The sequence below is a fragment of the Carcharhinus amblyrhynchos genome, chromosome 4 (assembly GCF_965287045.1).
Source record: "Carcharhinus amblyrhynchos chromosome 4, sCarAmb.v2.hapA, whole genome shotgun sequence".
NCBI lineage: Eukaryota > Metazoa > Chordata > Chondrichthyes > Carcharhiniformes > Carcharhinidae > Carcharhinus > Carcharhinus amblyrhynchos.
The window spans coordinates 43,824,074-43,849,098 of NC_137327.1; the positions used below are offsets into that span (position 1 = coordinate 43,824,074).

General features: G+C 42.6%; 1 protein-coding gene across 5 annotated transcripts in view; it reads right to left on the reverse strand.

Annotated features, from left to right (window-relative positions):
• The window catches only part of bcar1 (BCAR1 scaffold protein, Cas family member), a 236,276-nt gene that overhangs the window by 61,664 nt on the left and 149,587 nt on the right, over positions 1–25,025 (reverse strand). For all 5 annotated transcript variants that reach the window (XM_080187043.1, XM_080187044.1, XM_080187047.1 and 2 more), the window contains exon 2: positions 22,876–23,634. In XM_080187043.1, coding sequence (XP_080043169.1) covers positions 22,876–23,634 — 759 coding nt within the window. The remainder of the gene's footprint in view (positions 1–22,875; positions 23,635–25,025) is intronic.

Below are 25,025 nucleotides of genomic sequence, written 5' to 3' on the forward strand. Positions count from 1 at the left end.
ATCATAGAATCATTGAATTCACACAATGCAGAATGAGGCTATTCAGTCCATCGAGCCTGCACTGACAATCTCACCCAGGCCCTGTGTAACCCCACATATTTACCCTGCAAACCACATGCAAATTTTGCATGGCCAATCAACCTAACCCATACATCTTTGAAGCATATTGCAAAAAGGAAATTATATAACTTATGCACTTTTTGATAATTATGGAATTATCACTGCAAACTGTATCAATCCCTTGCCCCTCTATTGAAGAAAAACAGGGGAGTACCTCACACAGTGCCCTGCCCAAAATATATCCCTCAACCGACAACACTAAAATCGTCATTAACCCGTTGAACTTTGTGGGTAATACTGGTATGGCATTTTTAACGGATAGGCTTGCAGTCCACAAAGGTGCAGAGTTTTATTGGAAAGGTATTTACTCTACAAGCTGTTAGGATAGACTGCTCATTTGCCTTCACAACGGCCAATAACATCATTAATACGTCATGTGATTGGATCTTAAAGTGACCTTGTTCCAACTCAGAACAAACATGAATACGCAACATCCAGTGCACAGACTGGGCTGTCATGTTCTCCACAACAATAACTACACTTTGAAAATACCTCCTTAACTGTTGAACACTATCCCCTGCTCATGAGACACACAATGGGGTGAATCATCTTGTTCTGCACGTCACGGGAATCGGAGTGGGCGAAGGGGCAGACCATGGCAAGATCCTTTGACCTCAGACGGGATTTTCCAGTTTCGGAGCGAATGCGGCCCGAAAATCCCTCCCAATATATATTTCTCTGCTGAAGTCATGATAACTGTCACAAAAACACCTGTCTAGAAAAGTGAGTACACTTTCTGTACTATGTTGGCAGCCTTGGTGGTTTTTAAATCACAGGTAATTATGAACTACTGGTTCTGCTCTCAACAGTAAACACAAAGTGTCGATACCATATCATTACAAACAACATTAATTAAAAGGAAAGCCAGTAGGTGCTGATTTACAACACAGATGTTGTGTTTCAATAGAATTGATTCTTTCAGCATTTTCTGTCTACAACTCTGCAGGATTGTTTTGTCAAAGGTCAAAAGTTAATTACAAAAGTCTCCAGAGCTTCGAGTTTGGATGCAGTGGTGCACTGCCTAGCCTTCACATCAGTTGTAACATATTGGACAATCAGCATTGCCAGCATTTTATCTTCTGCATCCAGTATTATTAGCATTACTAAGAAGGCTGACTGAAACAATGTTGAGAGTTGCAATCTCTAGCACAGAGTGAGTCCCAGGTCTTAAGTCATTGGTTTTAATAGATTGGATCGCACCCAACATTGATTGGAATCAGGCCTCTGAAACACCATGTATTCAGAGTGCCTGGATCCCTCCATCCAATCAGAACTGGTGGCTTACATACACTACCCTCACGGTCAGCTTCAAGCCAGCACCAACTTGGATGCCGTACTTGTGTAACCTGGCAGAGAATTCAAGAACTGAAAAATCCAAAAGCCACATTTCCTCTCTCTACCACCTGCTGCAACCCCCTGCTACAACCAGCTGCAACCTTCCCATTAGCCCCACACCTTCAATTCATAACCAACATCTCAAGTTCTGATAATGGCACAGAAGCTGGTAAAACTGGAGTTGAATCTGCCACCTGGTACCAAAGCCTGTTTGTTCGTAAGCCAAGTGGTGACGCTTTAGTGTCACCCTGCTTTCACTAAAAGGATCATTTCTTGCAATAGTGCATGGAATGAGATGCAAATGTGGATCCTTAATTGAACTTGCAGAGTATTATAAACTTTCTACATTGCAGAGAAGACCATTTGGCCTATCGAGTCTGCACTGATTTTCTGAGTATCTTACTCAAGCCCTCTCTGCCACCCTATCCCTGTAGCCCCACACATTTTGCATGTCTAATCCATCTAGCCTACACATCTTAAGACACTAAGGGGCAATTTAGCATGGCCGAACAAGCTAACCTGCACATCTTTGGAGTGTGGGAGGAAACCCATGCAGACACAGGAAGTACTTGCACAGATAGTCACCCAAGGCTGGAATTGAACCTGGGTCCCTGGAGCTCTGAGGCAGCAGCACTAACTAATGTGCCACCATGGTCTCCATTATTGATGCAGAGTGAAAAAACACCCAGGTATAGGGACGAGTGATCGGCTCAAGTGATTCAAAGTGGGTCATCCATATATTGGTCCAGTATCTATCATTACAGGGGAAATTCAGAGAACAATAGTTACAGAATTTTGACAGGATACAATTACTCATTAGAAAAACTTTATTAACAGCTATCTGCGTTCATTTTGTGTGTGTTGAGTCAGAGGAAACCAAGACAATTGCTGACAAAGAAAACAATAAGGATCTGAAAAACATTTATCAAGCGGTCTCTGATGAAACTGTTGGTAAATTCACTGCTCAATAATTTGGCCAGTGTGTGGAGGTGGAAATATCAATCACACAGGCCCTTTCCTATTGTGCAGAAATGCCTCCTCCGACAAACAAATACAAATAAAAGGCTGCTACTATACAATGGCATTGGTTACCAGTTCCACATGCTGACCGTTTACCATTCTCAGTAACCTATCCGTTGTTTCCTACTTCATTGTTTCTCGGCCATTAGCTGGGCGAACTATATTTTATTCTTTCATTCTGTGAAACTCGGAGTTCCTTGCACCCGCTGTCACCCAGATTCCCCATCCACCCTCCTTCCATTACCCACCAAGACATGGCATTCACTGCAGGCACACTGCTAGGTTTCATTGTCATCTCATCTGACTGAAGACTGCTTGCGACAACTGTCTTAAGTAGTACAAAGCTGGAATATTTGATTCAGAGGTTCTTGGCTTGTCTAGCAATCTCCCAGAGTTGAAGTCTGATCCCCCATAGATACCATTTTAAATCCAATACTTTCTGCATCTGACAATGTAGAGACGCAGGGTCTCTCTCACTTCCACATTATGATTCTCGCTGGAAACAAAAGAAATCCAGGACTTCAACAGTGTCTCATTTGGTACAGAAATCCATATCCCATGGCTCCAGAAATTATTCCCAGAAACCCCGCCACCTCTTAATATAATCAAATGGCTGTGGATGCTGGAATATGAAACCAAAAGAGAAAATGCTGGAAAATCTCAACAGTTCTGGCAGCATCTGTAAGGACAGAAAAGAGTTGATGTTCTGAGTCCAGATAACTCTTTGTCAAAGCTAAAAGGCATAGAAAGTGGGAGATATTTACTCTGTAGGGTGAGGTATCCCTTTCCTCCTTTGATTCTGCCTAGAATTTATCTCTTTGACCAAAACCAGTCAAAATGTCCCCTCAAATGTGATTTTTTTTGACTGACTGCAAATCTGTGAAGCACTTTGGATGTCGGACAATATGAAAAGTGCTATACAAATGGAAGTTGTTGTTACCAGAGCCAGGTGGGCCAGCAGGTCTGACTCTGGGTTGGTGTTGAGTTCATTTTCTCCCAGCTGGTGTGGGCATCAGTAAGTTCTAACTGGCCTCATACGCAAGGATAAAGAGGGGCAAAAGCTGCTCCCAATAACTGCCCACTGACCCCTGCTGGAAGATGTGTCAGTGCGCTGTACTTGTTGGTGAAAACCACAAGATTTTTTTTAAAAAAAGAGTAAACACATATTTAAAAGTCTTTCCACACAATACAAACAGGTGGAGTTCTGAAGGTCAAATATACTCCCATTGAGAAACAATTGCAGTTTAATCTACTGTTTGTCCTTTGATTTCCCGGATGGCCTTTCTCCTACCCCCTCCCTCACCTTTTGACTATCTATGCTGAGGAAGTTCTTCAGATTATCACTGTTAGTTTGAATGGCGTTCCCCTCTCCATTGTCCTTTTATCTTAACACTGAAAGGCATAGCTGCTCTCTCCCATCACTGAGACCTGACCTCAATATGAATGGCAATGTATTAATTGGCAGGCAAAATGGTCAATGCATTTATCAAAGAATTAAATAACTTAATAAAGGGAGGCTTCTTACTCCTTGAAGGTTGCCCTGTATTTTCATTTCTCTCCAATAACAACACCAGAAGCTGCTTCAGTTACAATGAATACTAGCTTTCAAAGCTGAGAAGACAACAATCACCCTCTGGAACTGTCTTTCCCCATAAAGATGTAGCGGCGAGGATCAACAGGGTGGCACAGCAATTAGAAATCACACAATACATAAGGAGGCCATTCAACCCATTGAGTCTGCACTGACAACAATCCTCCCCAAGCCCTATCCCCGTAACCCCACATATTAACCCCGCTAATCCCTCAAACCTACGCATCCCGGGACACTAAGAGGTAACAACATTGCCAATGCATTCAACCTGCACATCTTTGTACCGTGGGAAGACGCCGGGGCACCCAGGGGAAACCAATGCAGACACGGGGAGAACATGTAAACTCCACACTGACAGTGCCCCAAACTGGGAATTGAACCCCAGGTCCCTGGAGCTGAGATGCAGCAGTGCTAACCACTTTACCACCCCACGCCTCAAAGCGCCAGGAACACGGGTTCAATTCCGGCATCGGGTGACTGTCTTGTGAAGGGTGCACAATCTCCCTGTGTCTGCATATGTTTCCTCCAGGTGCTCCGGTTTCCTTCCACAGTCCAAAGATATGCGGGGTTAAGTTGATTGACCATGGTAAATTGCCTCAGTGTCAGGGAATTGGCAGGGTAAATACATGGAGTTATGGGGATAAGGCTTGGGTGGGATTGTTGTCAGCACAGGCGTGATAGGCCGAATGGCCTCCTTCTGCACTGTAGATATTCCATTCCATGGGCAGAAAATTTCAAAGCTGAGACTGATAAAATTTTAAGTGATTAAGGAGAATGGAATTGAGGTAGAGATCTAACTGAATAGGAGGATAGCCCCAAGGGATTGAATGGTCTACTCCTGCTCCTATGTAACCCCCTCTGGGATAAAAGCTCTGGACAAATAGTTCAATCAAGTGCAGGAGAGGTTATAATCCCACCTCAGTGACAGTTGAAAATTATTCTATTTGTTAAGGCCACCTAATTGCAATCAGCTAGACTATTTCTTTGAAATAGCCTGCCGTTTGACTCTGAGCCCAAAGCAGGGCAATGTAGACATTGGCTCACTTACAAATTATAAAATAAATACTATAAGAGGGCCAATAATTCTGCTTCCTTCCATTATTTAAGAGATGGTATGTTAGACAAAGTTACAGATCAAACAACAATCACAGGTGACTGACTATCAAGCCGAGACTGCACAAGCACAAAGACAGCCATTTCCTCTACAGAATAACCGACTAATTGAAAAGTGTCAACATACGGTTGCTGAGATGTAACTACTGTTGAGAAGCTGGCAACATCGCCATTCAATGATTGATCAGTCAATACGGGCAGTGTTAAGTGTCAGCTTGACTTAGTGCTAGCATTGCTGCTTCTGTGGCAAAAGGTCATGGGTTCAAGCCCAATCACAGGATCCCAGGGTACGGCTGCAGGAGTAGCAGGCAAGTTCTGCTGGTGTCCTAACCAACACTTATCTCAAAGCCACTATCATAACTGGTCAGTTATCTTATCACTGTTTATGCGCCCTTTCTGTGCTCAAATTGGCTGTTGTGATTCCCGACACCATAACCATGACTACACTTCGGGGTTTATTCATTGTTGACACTGTGTTTAGGGGTGTTATCATAACAAGTGTGAGCAATACCAACTTTCTGCAAATTGAAATCTTTTTCTCAAACTCTAGAGGTGTGTCCCTAACAGTTTGCAAACAACTCCATGCCATTCTGAGTGCTTTGTGCAGCCTGTAAACCTTAACTAACCTCCTTCTGCACTGTAGGGATTCCATTCTATCAGCAAAAACTTTCAAAGCTGAGACTGATAAAATTTTGTTAGGTGATTAAGGAGAATGGAATTGAGATAGATATATGGAGTTAAGATACAGATCCGCCAGGATCTAACTGAATAGGAGAACAGCCCCAAGGGACTGAATGGCCTACTCCTGTTCCTCTGTATGTAATGTAATGTTCATCTATCTTAGTAGACGTAAAGACTTACTTGTGATTCATATTTCACTGGTAATTCCTGATAGGATGAAAAGCCTTGTCAAATATCCATTGCTTTCATTGCAAATGGAGGTGGAGGGGACAAGACAGAGGGGAAGAGGCTAAAAAAAAATTTCACTTTTATGGCTCATAACATATGAATGTAGAGGAAGCAGATGGAAAGCTAGCAGAGAGATATCAGCTCCTTTTATGCCCTCGTGAAGTACTGGGAGAGAAATATTCCTAATTACGACAAAAAAGGAAACAAGGCGGGCGTTCATAACTGAACTCTGAAGTTTTATTTGGGGATAGTGTTTGAAGCATTAAAAGTATGTGAGCCGTTGAAACATTCCACCTCCGTTTGTGCATGAGTTGCAATTAGAATGAATCTTTTTAAGTCTAAGAGGCTGCATGCTGTTACAGTAATACCATTGCAATGTTACATATATGTTTGGAATTCCAAAGTGCATAACAGCAGATCACAGTTGTTGCAGCTGCCCAGTGACTGACAGCTGAGGCCGGGTGGGAAATGTACTGTTAAATACAAAGAGCTTCCTTCCCCTGCCCAGAAAACATCATCTCTCTGCTGACAGCCCCATAGATCAGTTGGTTTTGCAATTCTTCACAGCAACCAGAGGAAGAGTTCACCACTGAAAACCTTAGTGGAGTAGGGTGCAGAAAGTGTGCTAAAAATTCAAGTAAAACATCTTTAGAGGAAAAGAATGATGAGTCCCTGAATAACCCTGCTACTTCTCAAGAACTGAGGTTAAAAATGACTGGTGTGTAAAAAGTGTAAATTCTGGGAATGTATTTACTTGGTTTTACTGGCTAACAAGACCAAAAGCTTTGAGAAAGCAGAGGCAGTTTACTAAAAGTTTTGATGGACAATGCAGAAGATGATACTTTACCCAAAGTGACAGAGAATTCAGAGTCCATGGTTTTATAAAAGTTTCAACTATACATACCAGCTGACTTGACCAATATGGTGACCATCTAAGGTAGCATCCTCCCTCTTCTATTTCATCCCCTCCCCCCACCACAACATCTGGCCCAGAGACCACGTGTTGCACACTTTGTTATCAGTGGCATTACCAGCATTTATCTTGAAGATAGACCAGGCTCTGGGATGCAATCTCCTAAATGCCAGTAAAAGTCCCAAAATCCCAAAAGGGAAGGTAAATTTTTTGATTACAACGCTTGTTAATCTGGTCTTGCACAACTCTGGTTTCCATCAGTCTTACAATTTGCCAAGGTTTGGACGACTTCAAACTGAAGCCATCAAGATGGGAATAGCTTCATTCAGTGTTCATTTGTTCATCTACTGGACTGCATGGATTCCCTCAAACTTGTACTAAATGGCTTGGTTAAAGGTGCTTTGATCTACATTTAATGATTGCCCCTTTATTGGTGTGCTTGTATAAATGTTACCGATCTAAAGTGAAAAAAGTCTGCAAGTTAAAATAGCTTGGCAGTAACTTAGGGAGGAATAATTGCTATTAGGTGAACGTGCTTCAAGTTATCTTCTTTCTCTGGTCTCTAATCCTCTCCATTTGCTGCTAGACAAAACTCCCAGGGCATTAACAGGTGCTCCAGCCACTAGGATACACTCAACTACATTGCAAAGTGATGCACCCTTACCGATTTATTCCCGCTCTGTTACAGCCAGTGATTCGTGGGTTCCACACATTTCATTTCATTGGATTCATGTACAACTTTTACAAAATACAACATTGATCATGTCCATAATCAGCCATGATTGAATGGCAGAGCAGACTCGATGGGCTGAGTGGCCTAATTCTGCTCCTATGTCTATTTGGTTCTAGCTTTGCAGCATTCGAAGAACGTCTATTTCAGTTCCACTATATTTTCTAAATGGCTGAACATTACAGTACCAGCATACAGAACACTACAAGAACGAACCTGCTACTTTCTTAGGATGAATTAGTGTATCGCATTTACACGCCATCAAAGGGATTCATCTGTTGAGCTCTCCAACTGTTCGCTGCTACATGCAGTGTTATTTAGGAACTACGGCTTATGGAGGGAATAAATACAGTTCCTGAATAAATAATCATGGCTTATAGATGGTACTTCATGTACAAAAGCATTTCTACTTGTGACATGGACAAATTTTAGCCCAGTCACCGATACACCCAGATTAGAGTCGGAGCTCAAAGAAGCACAGGGGAGCAATTCACCTTTGTACAGTAAACACCTTCCATGAGGGAAGTGATGGCACAGTTTTACTGCTATTCAAAACAGATTACAGAAAACAGCAAATGCAGTGAACCAAAACGTTTCATTTTATTGGATGTTCAGTTTATTCAATTGCATCATATGTTTCTATTTTATATTGAAAATCTTATCCATTTACATCTGAAATTTATAACATGCTGGTTTCACCAAATGGAAAATCAGTGTGAAAATCAAGCTATAGAAAAAGGATTCCCATCATGACATACAAATCAAGTACATTAATTAAGGAAATGAAGAAAAAGGTTATGAAATAGAAACCAGAGCAGTCTTTAATTTTAAACTCCAACTTCATACAAACCAAAGGCAAACGTGTTTAACCACCAACAATGGGGAGCTCTGAAAGTGCATAGCTTATTTGCGGATGTGCTCCTTCGATGGCGTGTGCTCAGTGAGGTAAAGAATTGACATTCAAAGATGACTTCCCCAGAGAAAGGTCATCTGGAATTGGCCAGTTTGGGGTCGCCAAATACACAGGAGACCATGCTCTGGGGGCAGTACAGAGATGATGCCAGAAGATGTTTCGCAGTATTTAAGGTTACGAACAAAGGCTACAGAAACTTAAGGCCTTCAACCGTAAAGAGAGATATCCAAAAGATAATCCTGAGGATTGTAAAAGTATGGATGAGGTAAAGCAATGAAATTAAATTGAGAGAGTTGGTCATACATCTAGATAATGGAGTGGAGACAAAAAAAAATGAATGATTTATAGACCAGTTGGATATTGCAGGTGAGGGGCCTTAATCATTGGAGGGTATAGCACAGAAGGAAGCTATTCACCTCACTGAGTCTATATTGGCTCTTTGGAAGAGAAATCCAGTTTGTCCCGATCCCTGCTGTTTTCCCATATCCGGGCAATTGTCTTTTGAATTTGCTTCCTCCATCCTAGCAGCATTCCAAATCCTAATCGGTTCAGCCAGAATTATCTGCTGTCTTTGTGAACTGCCTGACAGCAGAAAGCCAGATCACTGCAATAGGCAGAAGAAATGGAAGCAAGCAGAGGCATAGCCACTGGCAATGTCGACCCAGACCACTGGTGGGTTAGCTGCCTGCATGCTGACCTGACACTGCAAGTACAGTTCCATATTGCATATCATCTGGTTATCATAATGGTTGCTGCCCTGGTGACAGCTGCAGTCCCTGACTCTGCTTCTTTGATCTATGTCTTCAATGCTGAAAGCCTGGGGAGGTGTTTGAAACATGAACCCTATAATTTTACAGAAAAATGGTTATTAAAGCATGGTGCTTGTTCTCTTTAAGAACTCCCTCTTCAACTTGGGATAATGCTGCTGGCCTTTTAATTGTCTATTTTCAGTGGGTAGTGTTCTGTGGTGCAATGGCCAGCACTCTGGGCTCTGAATCCAGCGATCCAAGTTCAAATCTTGATGGATCCTTGTACCTGGGCGGCACAGTGATTAGCACTGCTGCCTCACTGTGCCAAGATCCCAGATTCAATTCCAGACTCAGGTCGCTGTCTGTGTGGAGCTTGCAGCTTCTCCCCAGGTCCGCATGGGTTTCCTCTGGGTGCTCTGGTTTCCTCCCAAAGTCCAAAGATGCGAGGATTAGGTTGATTAGCCATGCTAAATTGACCCTAGTGTCAGGGGGATTAGCAGGGTAAACGTTTGGGGTTACAGGAATAGGACCTGGATGGGATTGTGGTCGGTACAGGGCTGAATGGCCTGCTTCTGTACTGTAAGGATTCTATGATGATAGATGCTGAGGCCAATTATATCATCCAAACCATCACACTGGGTGAGATCAGCTAACTGGCTTTGAAGTCGGGATCTCCATGTCCTCTACAGCTCAGAATCAGACCTGCCGATGCAGTTATCTAGCGCAACAAGCCTATATACTGTCACAACATCAACCTGAGCTTGTGCTTTGGGTCAGGTAGTTATGGGCCCAACCCCCAGGCCAAAAAGTTAAACATGTTAACTAGACTAAAGCTTAACATGTCACTTCATTATCTTTCAGATAGTATTCTAACCAGAGACCCAGACTGCCCTCCCAGGTGGAGGTAAAAGATCCCATAATCTGAAGACAAACAGGAGTATCCAGGATATGAAGATCCCGACTTCAAACCCAGTTAGCTGATCTCACCAGTGTTACAGTTTGGATAACACAATTGGCCTCAGCATCTGTCAAAGAATTCCTACAGTACAGGAGGAGGCCATTCGGCCCATCAAATCTGTAATGACCGCAATCCCACCCAGGCCCTATTCTCGCAGTATCCTGGTCAACATTTATCCCTCAATCAAAAACAACTGAAGTGGAGATTCATCCCAAGGCTGTGTGTGGGACCTTGCTGTGCATGTAATGTCCCCATATTTGCCCACAGTGACTACACTACTGAGAGAATATGAGCAATTCTGAGGATCTCAATCCTCCCTTTACTGGATCAAGAAAGCCTATCGCGTTTTCCCAATACACCAAGCTGGTAAATAACCTTTTGCATGTAGACACAAGCACATTTCCAGCATGCTTACAATTATTTAAATCAAATATTTACTGCCTTCATTATGATATTCAGAAGAATGATTTCAGAAGGGAATCTGCTTTGGCACAGTGTCAAATTACTCGGATCATTTAGGCATCAATCTTAAGCAAGGGGCTGAAACCTTCTGAAGCCTGGCTGGGGAAAGCCACCCAATGGATTCTTGCAGCTCAGCAAGTTTCCCAGGGATAGACTGGAAAGTGTCTGCACGTCCACACCACACGAAGAGGCCAGTGATATACACACAAAGCCTCCAATTAGGACAGTTTTATGACCAACGCGATGGAGTCAGAGTGGGGACCACTCCACCCCCGTCATCAGGAAAGGCCACATCTATAACCCAAACACTTCACCCAAGAGGATACCACCCCCCCCCCCCCCCCCGCCATCCCCCCACCACTACAAGCAAGAGCCAGCTTGGTGCCTCGGTAACATTTGTTTAGATTTACGTATCCGGTGGTGCCATCTCCTTCTCCTACCCTGCCTCAGCAGTGCCCACCTCTCATTGTGAGGTTGCCAAGGCTTCAGAGCTGCTGACATCACGATTACAGCAATGGCAATAGGAGCCTGCCCAATGTCCCCAATAGGATGATGAGCATAGAGGCAGCCTACTGGAGGCTGTTCAGTCAGTCTCCGTCCCAGCCCCAAAAACTATGCTCCAAGAATTTGTCCAAAAAAGCTTGCTCTCCCATCAAATCAACAGTACAGCCTTCATTAAAATTTCAACTTTACATTAGTCTCACTGTCCTTACTGGAGGTCAATGATAACGAGGCAATGTTAAGCATACAGAATAATAAAGTAACATGACTCACACTTCTACAATACCAGAGTAACTGATTAATCCACATCATAAAGCATTTACGCAACATTCAGATAACATTCCCCAAAACCTTGGCAGCATTTTAAAGGCAGCAAAGGTCACAAACTTTGGATTTTCTGGTCTCAGTGCCTTGAAGCTGCTCAAGTAACTGATCATCTTCGAATTCAAACACCTCCAGATTTTCAAAGTCTTTCTCAGTTCTACGAGTGAGAAGCAGATTCCTAACAAGATGGCATTTCATAGGCTGTGGCCTCCTTTCCCCATCTCTTGGCGTACACAATTAAAAATCTGTCACTTAGTGCTTTTGGCTATGTTTTGATGACTCTAATATAATCCAACTAAATGACATCTTGGGGAACAGTGTTAATGTTAAACTCGCAACAAAAAGAGTGGCATAGCTCATAACACCATCCAGTACTAGCCTGTCTCTTTCTGAACTCCAAAACAGAACCCTGCAATACAGCATAATTTGCCAGTCACACTGCATATCCAGAGAGGTTTTGTAAAAACATATACTCGGGAAACAGAAGAAACTGTTGGGGATTTGAAAGGGACGTTTTTATAAAAAGAGATATTCATTTGAACGTTGAAAATACAGTACTGAGTAAATTTTGCATTGAACTAATATCTCCATCTCATGTTGTGCGCCTGAATGTTTACATTTAAAACATGTGTCTGTCCCACACATGGAGGGCCAAGTGACATATGTTACAGTTTTGCACATTCTAGTGCATGTTTCCAGCTGCAACCCTGGGAAAGAGCAAGTAAAGCTAGGGAGATTAAGGCCTCTACCTGATTGTCCAGAATCTGCAAACTGCCTGGACTGAGTTCATTTCTTCTCTTGCTCAGTAGAGAGGTTTGCACCCTCACTGCAGCGAGCCAGCAAAATCCTGGCAATTGGGCAGCCAATGCCAATACCACAGGAGAGCCTTGGCACTCTGCCCCAGAGGGTGAAACATGATTCCAAATGGGTTTCAGATTATCAGATATTGAACTATGGACCCGATTACAAAATTAAAGGCTGCCACTTCCATTGGATCATTGCTGTGTATATCAATATAGGAAATGTTCAGCATTATAAACCAAAGCAAGAGATTCCCCCACACCCCCAATCAAATGCTGTTTCCAGATATCGGTTTGAAAATAGTCTGCCTACCCTTATCCTTTTCTCCACAGGAAGTGATAAATACTGTTTGCAGCAAATAATTAAATAAGACAATTACCTACATTCCTAGAAGTGACTGAGTATACACGAACGTATTAACAGGCAAGCTGCAGTTACTCAATGCTTGACCAAAGGCCTGAACTTTAACAATGCATCACCAAAGGTCAAAGTGCTCAGTGTGTGGTTGACTGCATGCAGCACACATTTGTGCGACGTTCAGTTAAATAAAAAGCTGCTTTCCCATGAGCTTCCAAACACACCCCAGAGAGCGAGAGAGAGAGTGCACACAGCCCAAGAACTGAAAATGGCATCATTACATCAACTGGTCATGGCACTTCGCACGTCTGCAGCTAAACATCCCACTGACATAATGATGGAAGGGCTAGAGTTCTACAATTGTCTGTATCGAAGCGCAGACTCAAAATGGAGACGCCAAGCAGTAACAATGTTTTATCTATCTACTGACAGTGAGGCCTCTGTCATCAAATAAATTTCATCAAAGCATCCCACGTTGCCGTTGTGACCGATCAATGATTAAATGCACTGTATGGCAAGCCAGAGACAGACCAAATATCCCAGCTTTGCACCTGGGTCTGCACTTAATGAATCATTCAGAGTCAGGGCAGATGTGGGCTTCTACTCTTATATCCCAATGGGATGGATGCTGGGATCTGGTGGGGCAGGGATTTGCTGTCTCAATACTATCCAGTGAATACACTGAGTGTAGACATTGGCCAGGGCAGCATCAAGTCTACTTTGATGATCTGCACAGTCATCAGCTGTTGCAAAGGTTCGTTTGGTGTCTCACTAAAAAAATCTTGTGAATTGCATGTTTAAATATAAACCATTTATTGTTCACCCATAGCTAAGTGCATATCTCAGGTACTGCCATGCATGGTGCTGCCCCCACAATGGCTCCTTTCAGACTATATCATGTGACTCTTATCCTGTGGGCAATACTGTTCTCCACCCTTTCTTGGTGGAACATCCTTATACTACAATGTCATTCTGCTATTGCTTAAAGGTATATATAGCACCAGCTCTCACTATCTAGCCTCACATGAGTAATGAGATAATGAGGTGACCCCATCCTTAGTAAATGCACTCACAATCAGTCAACACTTTCAAAGGAGGGAAGAAAATTCAGGAATAGATTTTTCCTTTTTAATTATTAGCTTTAAAGAGAACTGATTCATTGCACCCTGAACTGAAGGGAAAGCATGGCCTGCAAGTAAGCCCTGTGGGCACATTCCCGCACAAAATGGCAACTGTGGGACCCCAGTCACAACCCCAATTTCTCTGTGTCCTCTCCACTTGCCCCTGAACAGTGCACACTCCAGAGGGTGCTGGTTGCCTGACTACTCACTTCCAAACTCTCCCTCAGAGGTGAAGATCCAGGTTCACAGTTATATGTAGGGCTGTTGTAAATGACACCTGTTGAACATCATTTGGGGCAAGGGGAGGAGATTTGCAGAGACAGCACTCTCTAATGATGCAGCACGGTGGCACAGTGGTTAGCACTGCTGCCTCAGTGCCAGGGACCCAGGTTCAATTCCTGGCTTGGGTCGCTATGTGTGGAACTCACACATTCCGCCCATGTCTGTGTGGGTTTCCTCCGAGTGCTCCAGTTTCCTTCCATACTTCAAAGCTGTGCAGGTTAGGAGGACTGGCCTTGCTAAATTGCCCCTTAGCGTCAGGGGGACTAGCAGCGTAAATATATGGGGTCACAGAGATAGGACCTGGGTGGGATCATTGTCGGAGTAGATTCGATGGGCCGAATAATCTCCTTCTGCACTATAGAGATTCTATCATTCTATGACATACTAATGTATTAAAATTAGCTTTATGACCTCCCGGCATGCTTCACGCCACTCCGCCAACATAGGGCCAGGGAGATTGGAACTTGGAAACCCACTGGCGTGAATTACGCTCTCTGGATTTTGAGCACATGTCACCATTCCTACAGATAGAGAGTTGGGACTCAAAATTGTCCCCCAGCACCTTTACAAGTATTAAGCCAGAAATTTGAGATTGTCGTCAACCAGTTTATAAGTCAACAGGTTAAAATCAAAATAATGTTGAATAGGTAACCTAGGGGTGCATTCTGAATGTATTTGACTTTTCACAAACCGCCGAGATTTTAAAATGATATTATTGTTCATTTATTTTTCTTCATAATCACCTTCCCCTCCCCCCAACACCCAACCCAAAAAAAATCTCATTTTCCAACTCATCCCATTTTTGTGACTCAACTGAATATTTTCTTGCCTCTTTCTAGAGTTTCTCCAGTACCATCTGTACAGTCACTGACCAGTTGCACAGCCATTGTTGGGCAAACTCTGCCTGTATTAAATACAGTGGATGCTTGGGTGGTATAAAGAGGTGGCAAAATCATCCACTATTCCACACACTAGGGCGCGAAACGCTTGGGCCTTTACAGAAGTGACTCAGGGGTTATTTTACTCCTCACTGCAAAAAGGCTTCAGTAAAATGTGCAATGTAATATAATTTATTTCCCAAAACGTAGCTGTGCATTGTAAAAGCACCGACCTCATTACTGAGAGGCTGGTGCTGTCGGCTCCTCACTCCAAATCATCAAATTAGCAAGTTAATTTATGAGTCAGGTTTCAATTTCTGTATTGAATGTACCTCCTCTAAGGTCTATATCAGCCACAACTCTTGGCTAGAGGACACGTTCATCTTTTATAAGGAACAGCTTGATAGTAGGCAAAAATAGGCTTCATTCATGCAAGCAAGATAAGTGTTTGTGTATATTAGTAAGGAGCCAGAGAGAACTACCTCATGTTGATTACTATTTCTACAGCAGCGTTAGAATCAGTGAGGCATAAAGACACAACAGATAGACATGCCGAGACAGGCAAATGCATCATTCTATTGACCATTGCTCCTCAAGTGCACAGAATCTCTTTTTGAGCATCCAGGTTTAGGCTGGAGATGTAATCACCTCATTAAATCCCCTGCGTTAAACAGAATAAAGGGTGGCCTTTCAGTCAGCAGTGATTTCAGTTACGGTCAGCTTTCCATTAGTCACTGTCCCTTGGGAAGGTATGCTTTTTTATTTTAAAACCATCAAGAAATCATCCTCACTTGGAAAGGTTATATGAGCAGGATTTAGAAACACGTGAATAGTTTTAGTCAGCCTCTCTGGTTTTCCAGCAACATTTTGAATGTCGGTCTCCCACAGCCACCTGAACTGTGGGACAAGAGTGGAGGTCAGCTAGAACCTGCTTGAAATGCGAGTGGCTTTCCCCACTTCCTGGTACAAGTGTGTAAAAAAAAGTGTTTGATAAAGTACCACACAAAAGACTACTCAGTAAGATAAGAGGCCATGATGTTTGGGGGCAGTGTATTAGCAGAGGATTGGCTAACTGATAGAAGACAGAAAACTGGGATACGAGGGGTATTTTCGGGACAGCAACGTGTAACTAGTGGAGTGCCACAGGGATGAGTACTAGAGCCACAATTATTTACAATATATGGTAATGACTTGAACAAGGGAAGTGAAGGTACTATTGTCAAGTTTGGAGATGAGACAATAATAGGTAGGAAGGCAAGTGGCAAAGATGATACAAAGGCCATGATTTTCCGGCCCATCACGCGTGTTGGAGAGGCTTTTGGGGGGGGGGGTGGTCACAGATGAGGATTCTAGCGCATTCGGCACCAATGCAAAACCCCACTGCAATCCTCCCAGCAACTACAGCCGGAAGTCATTTAAAACCACCTAGTCTGTTTGAGACCAGATTTTCCCTGTTCCCTTCAGGCCAGAACTTTACCACAATTCACGCTGGCAGGATTTCCCCATCCCTTGCCAAATTCTCCGACTTGCAACAGGAGCGTGGCGTGAACGGCCAGTAACATCGTGCCTGAAGTATGGGAAAATTGCAATCTGGTGCAGAGTCACACCAGTTTCTACACCCAAAATTACACTGAGGCCAGAATTCTTCAGCCGATCATGCCCAGTTGTGGCTGCCAGCGAGAACGGAGAATTTGGCACTCAGCCAAAAACAACACTCTTTGGCTTCAAACTCTTCCCCTTGGTTTTTCTTAATGCCCTGACAGTAATAATATCTTTTATTGCTCCTTAGCAGGATGAACAGAACAAGAAAGATGCCTGTACAGATCTGAAAGGCGTGTCAAACTCCTCAGCTCTTTCCCAATCGAGCGTGTGTGCGATTTGTGAAATTGATGCACAATCGCCTCGAGCGATCGTTTTGTCAGCCAGACTCGATGTGATGTGCATCTTTTCGGGTGTAAGCACTTTAAACAAGCTGTACATCACAACACCACATTGCCAGATGTCTGCGCTGATTACAAGGTGCAGAAGGAACAACTGTGTGGAATAAATTAGATCCTTCAAGAAACCTCCTACAGTTCAAATCTTCCATTACCATCAAACATCAAGGGAGGTCCTGTTGCCAGGCCTTTCCTTCAGGCACAGGTACACAATATTTTAACATTACCCAACCTATCACCCTTGAATGGTTAAAAGGAAGGGAGCTCTGTAACAGGTCAGTGTAAAAACAAGGCAATGGAAATAACACAAAAAAATTAAACCCATTAAAATGCCAACATCCTTAAAAATGCTTGTGAAAGATTACAAATTCCTTTTGTGACTATGGCTCTATGTTGTTTAAATTGAGACATCCCAGCTCCAATGTTCATAAGACAAGGAGCAGAATTAGGCCATTCGGCCCATTGAGTCTGCTCTGCCATTCGATCATGGCTGATATGTTAGGGCAGGATTTTCTCCACCTCCCACCTTGTCTTTTGTGCCATGTCAGCAGCCTGTCATTGGCCAGCAGCAAGATCATCTGGTCAATGACGTTTCCTGCTGTATACATCTCACTCCCTCTCTCCAAAAGTGCTGGGAACCCACAGCGGGGGTTCACCACTGGCAGGACTGGAAAATCCCACCAGTAGGTACAGCTGGAAAAGTTTGGCTTCAGCTTTTTTTTTCCCCCCAGTGTGTACTGTCTTTGAACAGAAGTTTCCAAAATTCAAACCAAACTTGATCCAATTCAACACAATAAATCAGCAAAGCTCAATAGGGACTGTTCCCATTTCCCCAACACATAATATGAAGGCATCTTTACTGCTTTGTACAAGGCACGTAGCCACTGAGAAATGAGTTTTCCCTGCAGAATCAACTGTACAGAAAGAGACCATTTGTCCCTTCAAATCAATGCCAGTGTTGCCGTGCAATCTAGGTGGTCCCATTCCCCCGCTCTTTTCCCAAATGTCTGCAATATTTTCCTTCAATATTTATGTGGTTCCCTTTTGAAGGCAACTATTCAATTTGTTTCAATCACTCTATCAGGCAGGGCAGCACAGTAGCCAGCACTGCCGCTTCACAGCTCCAAGGACTTGGGTTTGATTCCCGGCTTGGGTCACTGTGTGGAGTTTGCACATTCTCCTCATGTCTGCATGGGTTTCCTCCTACAGTTCAAAGATGTGCAGGTTAGGTTGATCGGCCAAGCTAAAAATTGCCCCTTAGTGTCCCGAGATGCGTAGGTTAGGGGAATTAGCGGTAAATATATAGAGATATGGGGTAGGGCCTGGGTGGGATTGTGGTCGGTGCAGACTCAATGGGCCAAAATGGCCTCTTTCTGCACTGTACGGTTTCTATGTTTCCAGCGCATTCTAAATTCTAACCACTCAATGCATGACAAAAGGTTTTCCCCTCTTGACATCTGTGTTTCTTTTACCAATCACCTGGCGTCTTAGCCACTGTTTAGAAGAAATTGTTTCCAATGATGCTTTCAAAAAACAAAAGCCTCTTATTAAATTTCCTTTTAGCCTTCTCTGTTCCATAAAAGCCACCCCAGTTTTTCCAGTCTATGTAACTGTAATCCATCGTCCTGGAGCATTTCCAGCAAATCTCAGTTCTGGATACTCTTGCAGCTGCCCACTTTTCAGAACTGTGTGCGCGTATCAGAAGACATAGGAGCAGAATTAGGCCACGTGGCCCATTGAGTTTGCTCCACCATTCAATCATGGCTGATATTTTTGTCATCCCCATTCTCCTGCCTTTTCCCCAGAACCCCTGATCCCCTTATTAATCAAAAGCCTATCTGTCTTGAAGGCATTCATGCAAATTAAAACCAATATTTCCTTGCTGCTACTCTAGAAATACAAAGTCTGCAACAGAGTACAACTACCATTGTACACTAACTGGCACGACAGCTTAAGGAAGAAAGGGAAGACCATAGAACACAGAACCAGTGTGAAACAAGTGAGGGAGACTAGAGAGCACAGTGCCAGTGTGAACTGGGGTTAGTGATACCAGAGAAAACACAGAACGTGAAGTAGGAGAGAGTAAAAAGAGTGCCAATGTGCACAATTGTAGGTACTGTTAGCAATCCGATTTACTAACTGATATACATCTGCAATTGCCTGTATTTTTCCACAAGAAATGAAGACAGATTGGCAATTTTTTTTGGCATAATCTGGAGATAATGTTGGGAATGACTACAACGCAAATTAAGATAATCCATTGCAATTTGGGTATAACTATATTTCATTAGCCAATATTGCAGGCTGTTTTTTTGTATCATCAGTTTTCTTTGGGGGGGGAGGGGGGACTGGTTGTGTCAGACTTTATGATTGCCAGTTTTTTGTTAGTTTTCTAAACTGTTTCAATAGCACAGCATGAGAATCTGTCATATAAGTGCATTCAATTGATGGTTCTCCCGACAATTAGGCCTGTGGCCCACAAAGCCCATCTGTTTGGAACAGAACCTGCCTTCCCACATGAAGTCACTAGACTACGAACCCTTTGAAAGATTATGTTGGCCAGCTCTAGAATCACAGAGCACAGGAGGTGGCTGTTTGGCCCATATTGCCCATACCAGCTCTTTACAGCTATCCAATTAGTCCCACCAGCTAGCTCTTTGCAAATGTTTAATTTTCAAGTATAAATCCAGTTACTACTGAATGGAGATACATCTGATCCCCTTTCAGGCAGTGCATTCCAGATCACTGAAACTTGATGTATAAAAATATTTCTCATCTCCCCTCTTTGTTCTTTTACTCATTATCTTAAATCATTCCCACTAGCCATCGATCTTCCTGCCATGAGAAACAGGTCCTCTTATCAATAGCCCTTATAACTTTGAGCATCTATTAAATCTTCTAGTATGAGCAAATGTTCATTAGGAACAACTTGAATGTACAGTTAAATACTTTAAACACAACTTTTTCCATTACATTAAATACAGGAACAAATGCAGAAACAGCCTGACCTACCCTGACCTTAAAAGGAATGAGGAGTTATTACAGAAACAGCATTGCATTTCCCCATTTGTGTTTGACACATTAAATGAACCACATCACCAATTATTTCCCATTAAGGCCACACGCCAGTTCATCAGCTGGTTACTGACTGAGACCCTTCTGGTTCTGGCTAGGTTTCATGCTCATTTTTTCAGCATTTTCCTTTTATGGGAAAATTAGGGCAGACTTAAAAGATACTTTCGAAATTTCTAGGATGGGTTGCAGCCTCAGGCGGACGTCCGCTCACTTTAACAAAGTCTCACTTGTCATTATCACTTCTGCCTTCAAGTACACGAGTAATTGCTGATTTTCCACTGATTCTGATGCCTTAACCCAAATTGTCATGTGTTTCTTCACCCATGCCCTTCCTGTACAGTACTACCACACCTGAAAAGCTGTACCAGCGTGTGCAGATAACGTCAGGTTTATCATCGACAATTGCACAATCGGTTTCCAAGCAAAGCTGAAATATCATCATCATCATCATGAGGCCTTTTTACAATTCAAATAGTTAAGAAGAATGATGATTAATTTCAACATACTTTTCACTTAAATTTCTATTTCTGGTTTGATTTTTGAACATTAATTGCTGATGAGATCACCGAGGGCAGCTGGCTGGTTTAGCGTTACTGGAGCCCAATAGTGAAGGGGAGATGAATTCACTTCAATAATGACAGTCATTATCCCAAGGCTGCTTCAACAGCTCTGGCAGTGTATTAACTCACCTCCCGCATGCTGCGCCTCAGGAAGTACTCCTAGGCTTTTACCCCTCCACAAATAATGCCATGGAGGCTCATAAGAATTTAATAACACAAGAACATTTTAATAACAGGAAAAGACCATTAAGTCCAAAGTAGTCCCATATTTTTGAATCCCTTCTCCAATTGTCTCTTGAACTCATTTACATTGCTCACTTCAAGCATTCCATGATAACATTCCACAATTCCAGCTCCCTGGGCTTCCCTTCATTAAAGTGTCAGTTTTGCTCCAGTGGTAGCACACTTGTCTGAGGCAATAGGTCATGGATTCAAGCCCCACTCCAGTCACAGAGCATACAATCTAGACAGACATATGTTACAAAGGGACTGCTGCATGGGATGTTATACCAAGGGCCCTCTGTCCTCTTATCTGTATGTAAAAGAACCCATGGCACCAAAGAAGAGCAGAGAAGTCCTTCCAATGTCCTAACTAGCATTTACCTGATGCATTTCCAACAGTACAACAGGGGCTACACTTCCAAAGTACATGATTGGCCATGAAGCATTTTGGCATGTCTGAAGGCTATAAAGGCCACTTTGTAAAAAGAAATATATGCATATTACATTGTCCCAGAGAAGTGCCCAAAAGCATTTCACAAGCAAAGTAGTACACTAATTGTTATGGAGGCAAATGTGGCAGCTATTTTGTGCACACACAGTTCCACAGACAGCAGTGGGGGACTTTAAGTCATTTTAGCCAAGTGAGGAATGTTTGCCAGGATATTGACAGAATTCCTCACCAACTCAAGGACAGCATCTCCTCATTCTTAAACGAGGTGGGCCTTTTATATATAAATTTTCTGCCTTAATGAAAGAATGCCACCAGTTGAATCAAGCTGTATGCCATGTGCCTAACTTTCCACATGTTAACATGTCACATTTGACAATCGCACATTCACCTGAAAATTTGGATGAATTTATCCATTCCTTTCATTATCTTAAAAGCTCCAACTAGATCAACTCTGACAAAGGGTCATCCAGACTCAAAATGCTGGCTCTATTCTCTCTCTCTACACAGATGCTGTCAGACTTGCTGAGATTTTCCAGCATTTTCAGTTTTTGTTTCAGATTGCAGCGTCCGCAATATTTTGCTTTTACCTCAAAATATCTTGTTTCAAAACAAAAGACCCACAAACTTTGCCATCTTGGCCTTACTTTAGTTCCTGATACTGGGAATTATTTTCACTGATTTCTGCATCTTTAAAAGTGATAGAACCCCATGATGATGAAACAACCACATAGTACTGCACATAGTATGGACCATATCCATTAAAACTAAGAGTATTTTAGACTAATCTGCCCACGTGGGGGCACACTCAGGTCCGATAATTGTGCTAACCCCACCCAGTTTTATTCCAAAATGTCTCCAATAGATCTGACCAGAGCTGGTTCCATTCCCATTAGACAGATCAAATTCAAATTAACCAAATACCTTCATTACTTTTTTTTTACAGTATTTCACTTCAGTAAGTGCTGTGCTAAATTTTCATAGGTGAATTAATTGATGTAAAAAGGAATAAACTGAGGAACTATAATTATATTTTTTATTATTTTTGAAACTGCCTTACTATCATGGTGGGACCATTCTTTCAAATGTTCTAAAATTAAAGAGACCACTCTACAAACACCTTTAAAAGGTTGTTGTTTCTGTGCTGGGTTCATTGGTATAAATCTCCCCCCTCCCTCTGTTAGTGCAACTGAAGGTGATCATTTTGATACGAATAACCCAATAACGTGGGGTGACCAAAATTATTAACTACCTATTGTTTTCTATACTGACTTTGCCTGCACAGTGCTTGAACCTGGTATCATCGTGCTATGTCTCTGAAGTCAGGTTCCTACCATCCTTTGGTAGTACAGAACTGGAGTTTTGCTGAAAGATGGCATGTGGTTGAAATTTTTCATCTTGCACTCATCAGGAAGATTTGCAAGAATACTAAATGTAAAGGGAACAATTATTGTGCTGATTGTTTAGCAAGTGGACTCCGATTGGTAGAGGCACTGCCATGGAGAATCAATTAACTGGTGCCCTACAGGGTGCATCAGTTCATGTAATTCACCTACCTTTCCCGCTGGTTTTGTTCCTTCCCAGTTCCTCTTTTCCAGGGATGGGGGTACCTGGTAGACATCTTGCGATGGATTCATGGATGGAGGTACTTGGTAGATGTCCTGGGCTGGATTCACAGATGGAGGTATTTGGTAGATATCTTGTCCAGAACCCAAAGATGGGGGTACCTGATAGATATCCTGAGGTGGACTCTTCGATGGTACTTGGTAGATGTCCTGGGATTGGTTCATAGATGGAGGCACCTGGTAAATCTCCTGGGTAGGATTCATGGACGGGGTCAACTGGCTTTGAGGTGTTGTTTTCTGATACAAGGTCTGTTGCTGCGATTTTGTTGGAGTAACCGGGTATTTGTTTGATTGGTTCTGTAGTGCAGGAGGAACCTGATATAAATTCTGCTGTACTTTGTTTGACGAGGGCATCATATAGACATTGTCTCCCTGGTAAGCAGGGTGCATTGCTGTATACTGCGAAGACTGGGATGGCATTTGGTATACATTCTGCTGCTGGTAAGGCTGTGGTGATTGTGGGATCTGTTGTGTTTGACTGGAATTTGACTGTTTTTTCTCATACATTCCCACTAGAATCTTTAGGCGGTTGCCAGGAACGATGCCTTGTCGCCCATGTAGTGAGCAGAGCCACCATCCATCTAAACCTCCTGTGTTACGTTCCAAAACCGTCATGATATCCCCTTTGCGAAATGTGAGTTCGTCTGGCGATTCAGCCACATTGTCGTATAAGGCTTTTGCCAGCACATTCTGAAACAAATAACAAAAACCAGTTTAGGTGTCTCTCTCATTTCTAAATTGGTACATAAAGAACATATTTAAAATACCGCACATCTGAATCGGACATTGCCAGGAGTTATTTTTCACCAAATTTTTTTTGCAGTAAAAGACTTTTCTAGACCACATTTCAAATCAAGTGCAGGCATGAATCAATTGATAAAGTACTTGTCTTAATGTGTTAGCTCATTAATTTATAATGCACTGAGAGTGGAGGATGATTTTCTCTCAATATATCTGTTGAGACATCATGAGTTAATAACCTCCCTTATCACTTCACTGCAAATTGTGAATGAGCAAACTTCTCCCAAAGTTTGGAAAATTCCATTTACTATGTTAACAAATAAAATGTTCCAATTTAGAGCTCCCCATAAGCTTAGCTAATTTATCCAAGAAAATATAGTTCACAAGTCCTCAATGAGTGGGATTAAATTATCCCATGGAGACTTGGGAGTAACAGTAAAATGTTTCACTCCCAGTGTCAAGAGCAGTTTGGTGAACAATTAAACAACAAGCAAATGGGCAAACAACGGGCGGCATGGTGGCACAATGATTAGCTCTGCTGTCTCACAGAACCAGGGACCCGGGTTTGATTCCCGTCTTGGCTCACTGTCTGTGTGGAGTTTGCACATTCTTCCTGTGAGCGTGGGTTTCCTCTGGGTGCTCCAGTTTCCTTCCGCAATCCAAAGATGTGCAGGTTAGATGGATTGGCCATGCTAAAACTCCCCCTTCATGTCAGGGGGAACTAGCTAGGATAAATGCATGGGGTTATGGGTGTAGGGCCTGGGTGGGATTGTGGTCAGTGCATATTCGATGGGCTGAATTGTCTCCTTCTACACTGGAAGATTCAATGATTCAAGCATAAACACTGGAACAAAGGCTGTACTAAAACTTTATAACGTACTTAGATTATGTTATGCTCAGTCTAGTATACCACGTCACACAAAAAAAAATCTACATACATTGGAAAGGATATAGAGCCAGACAACAAGAGCAGAGGTAAAGCGCGTGCAAAAGCTCAAACTCATTTCGAGAAGAGGCAGTAAAGGAGTGTTGAAAATATTAAATAACATGAAGCAGATTACTACACCATTTATTTATAGAATGTCTTTGTCATAGTAAAAATGCCTCGAGTCATTTCAATGAGTTTGGAAAGTCAGGTCAAGGAGCATAAATGGAAATTAGTAAGAAGTATTCATTTTGAATACCGGGAAGAACAGAGTTAAGTGTTTGAACCATTTCCCAGGGTGACAGATAGAAGTAAAACATTTGGTTCTTCAAATTAAACACTGGGAAAGTTAAGGTAGAATAATGTATGGCAAAGCAACTGCTCTATTCTCAATCCTAAAGCAAAAGAGAAAATA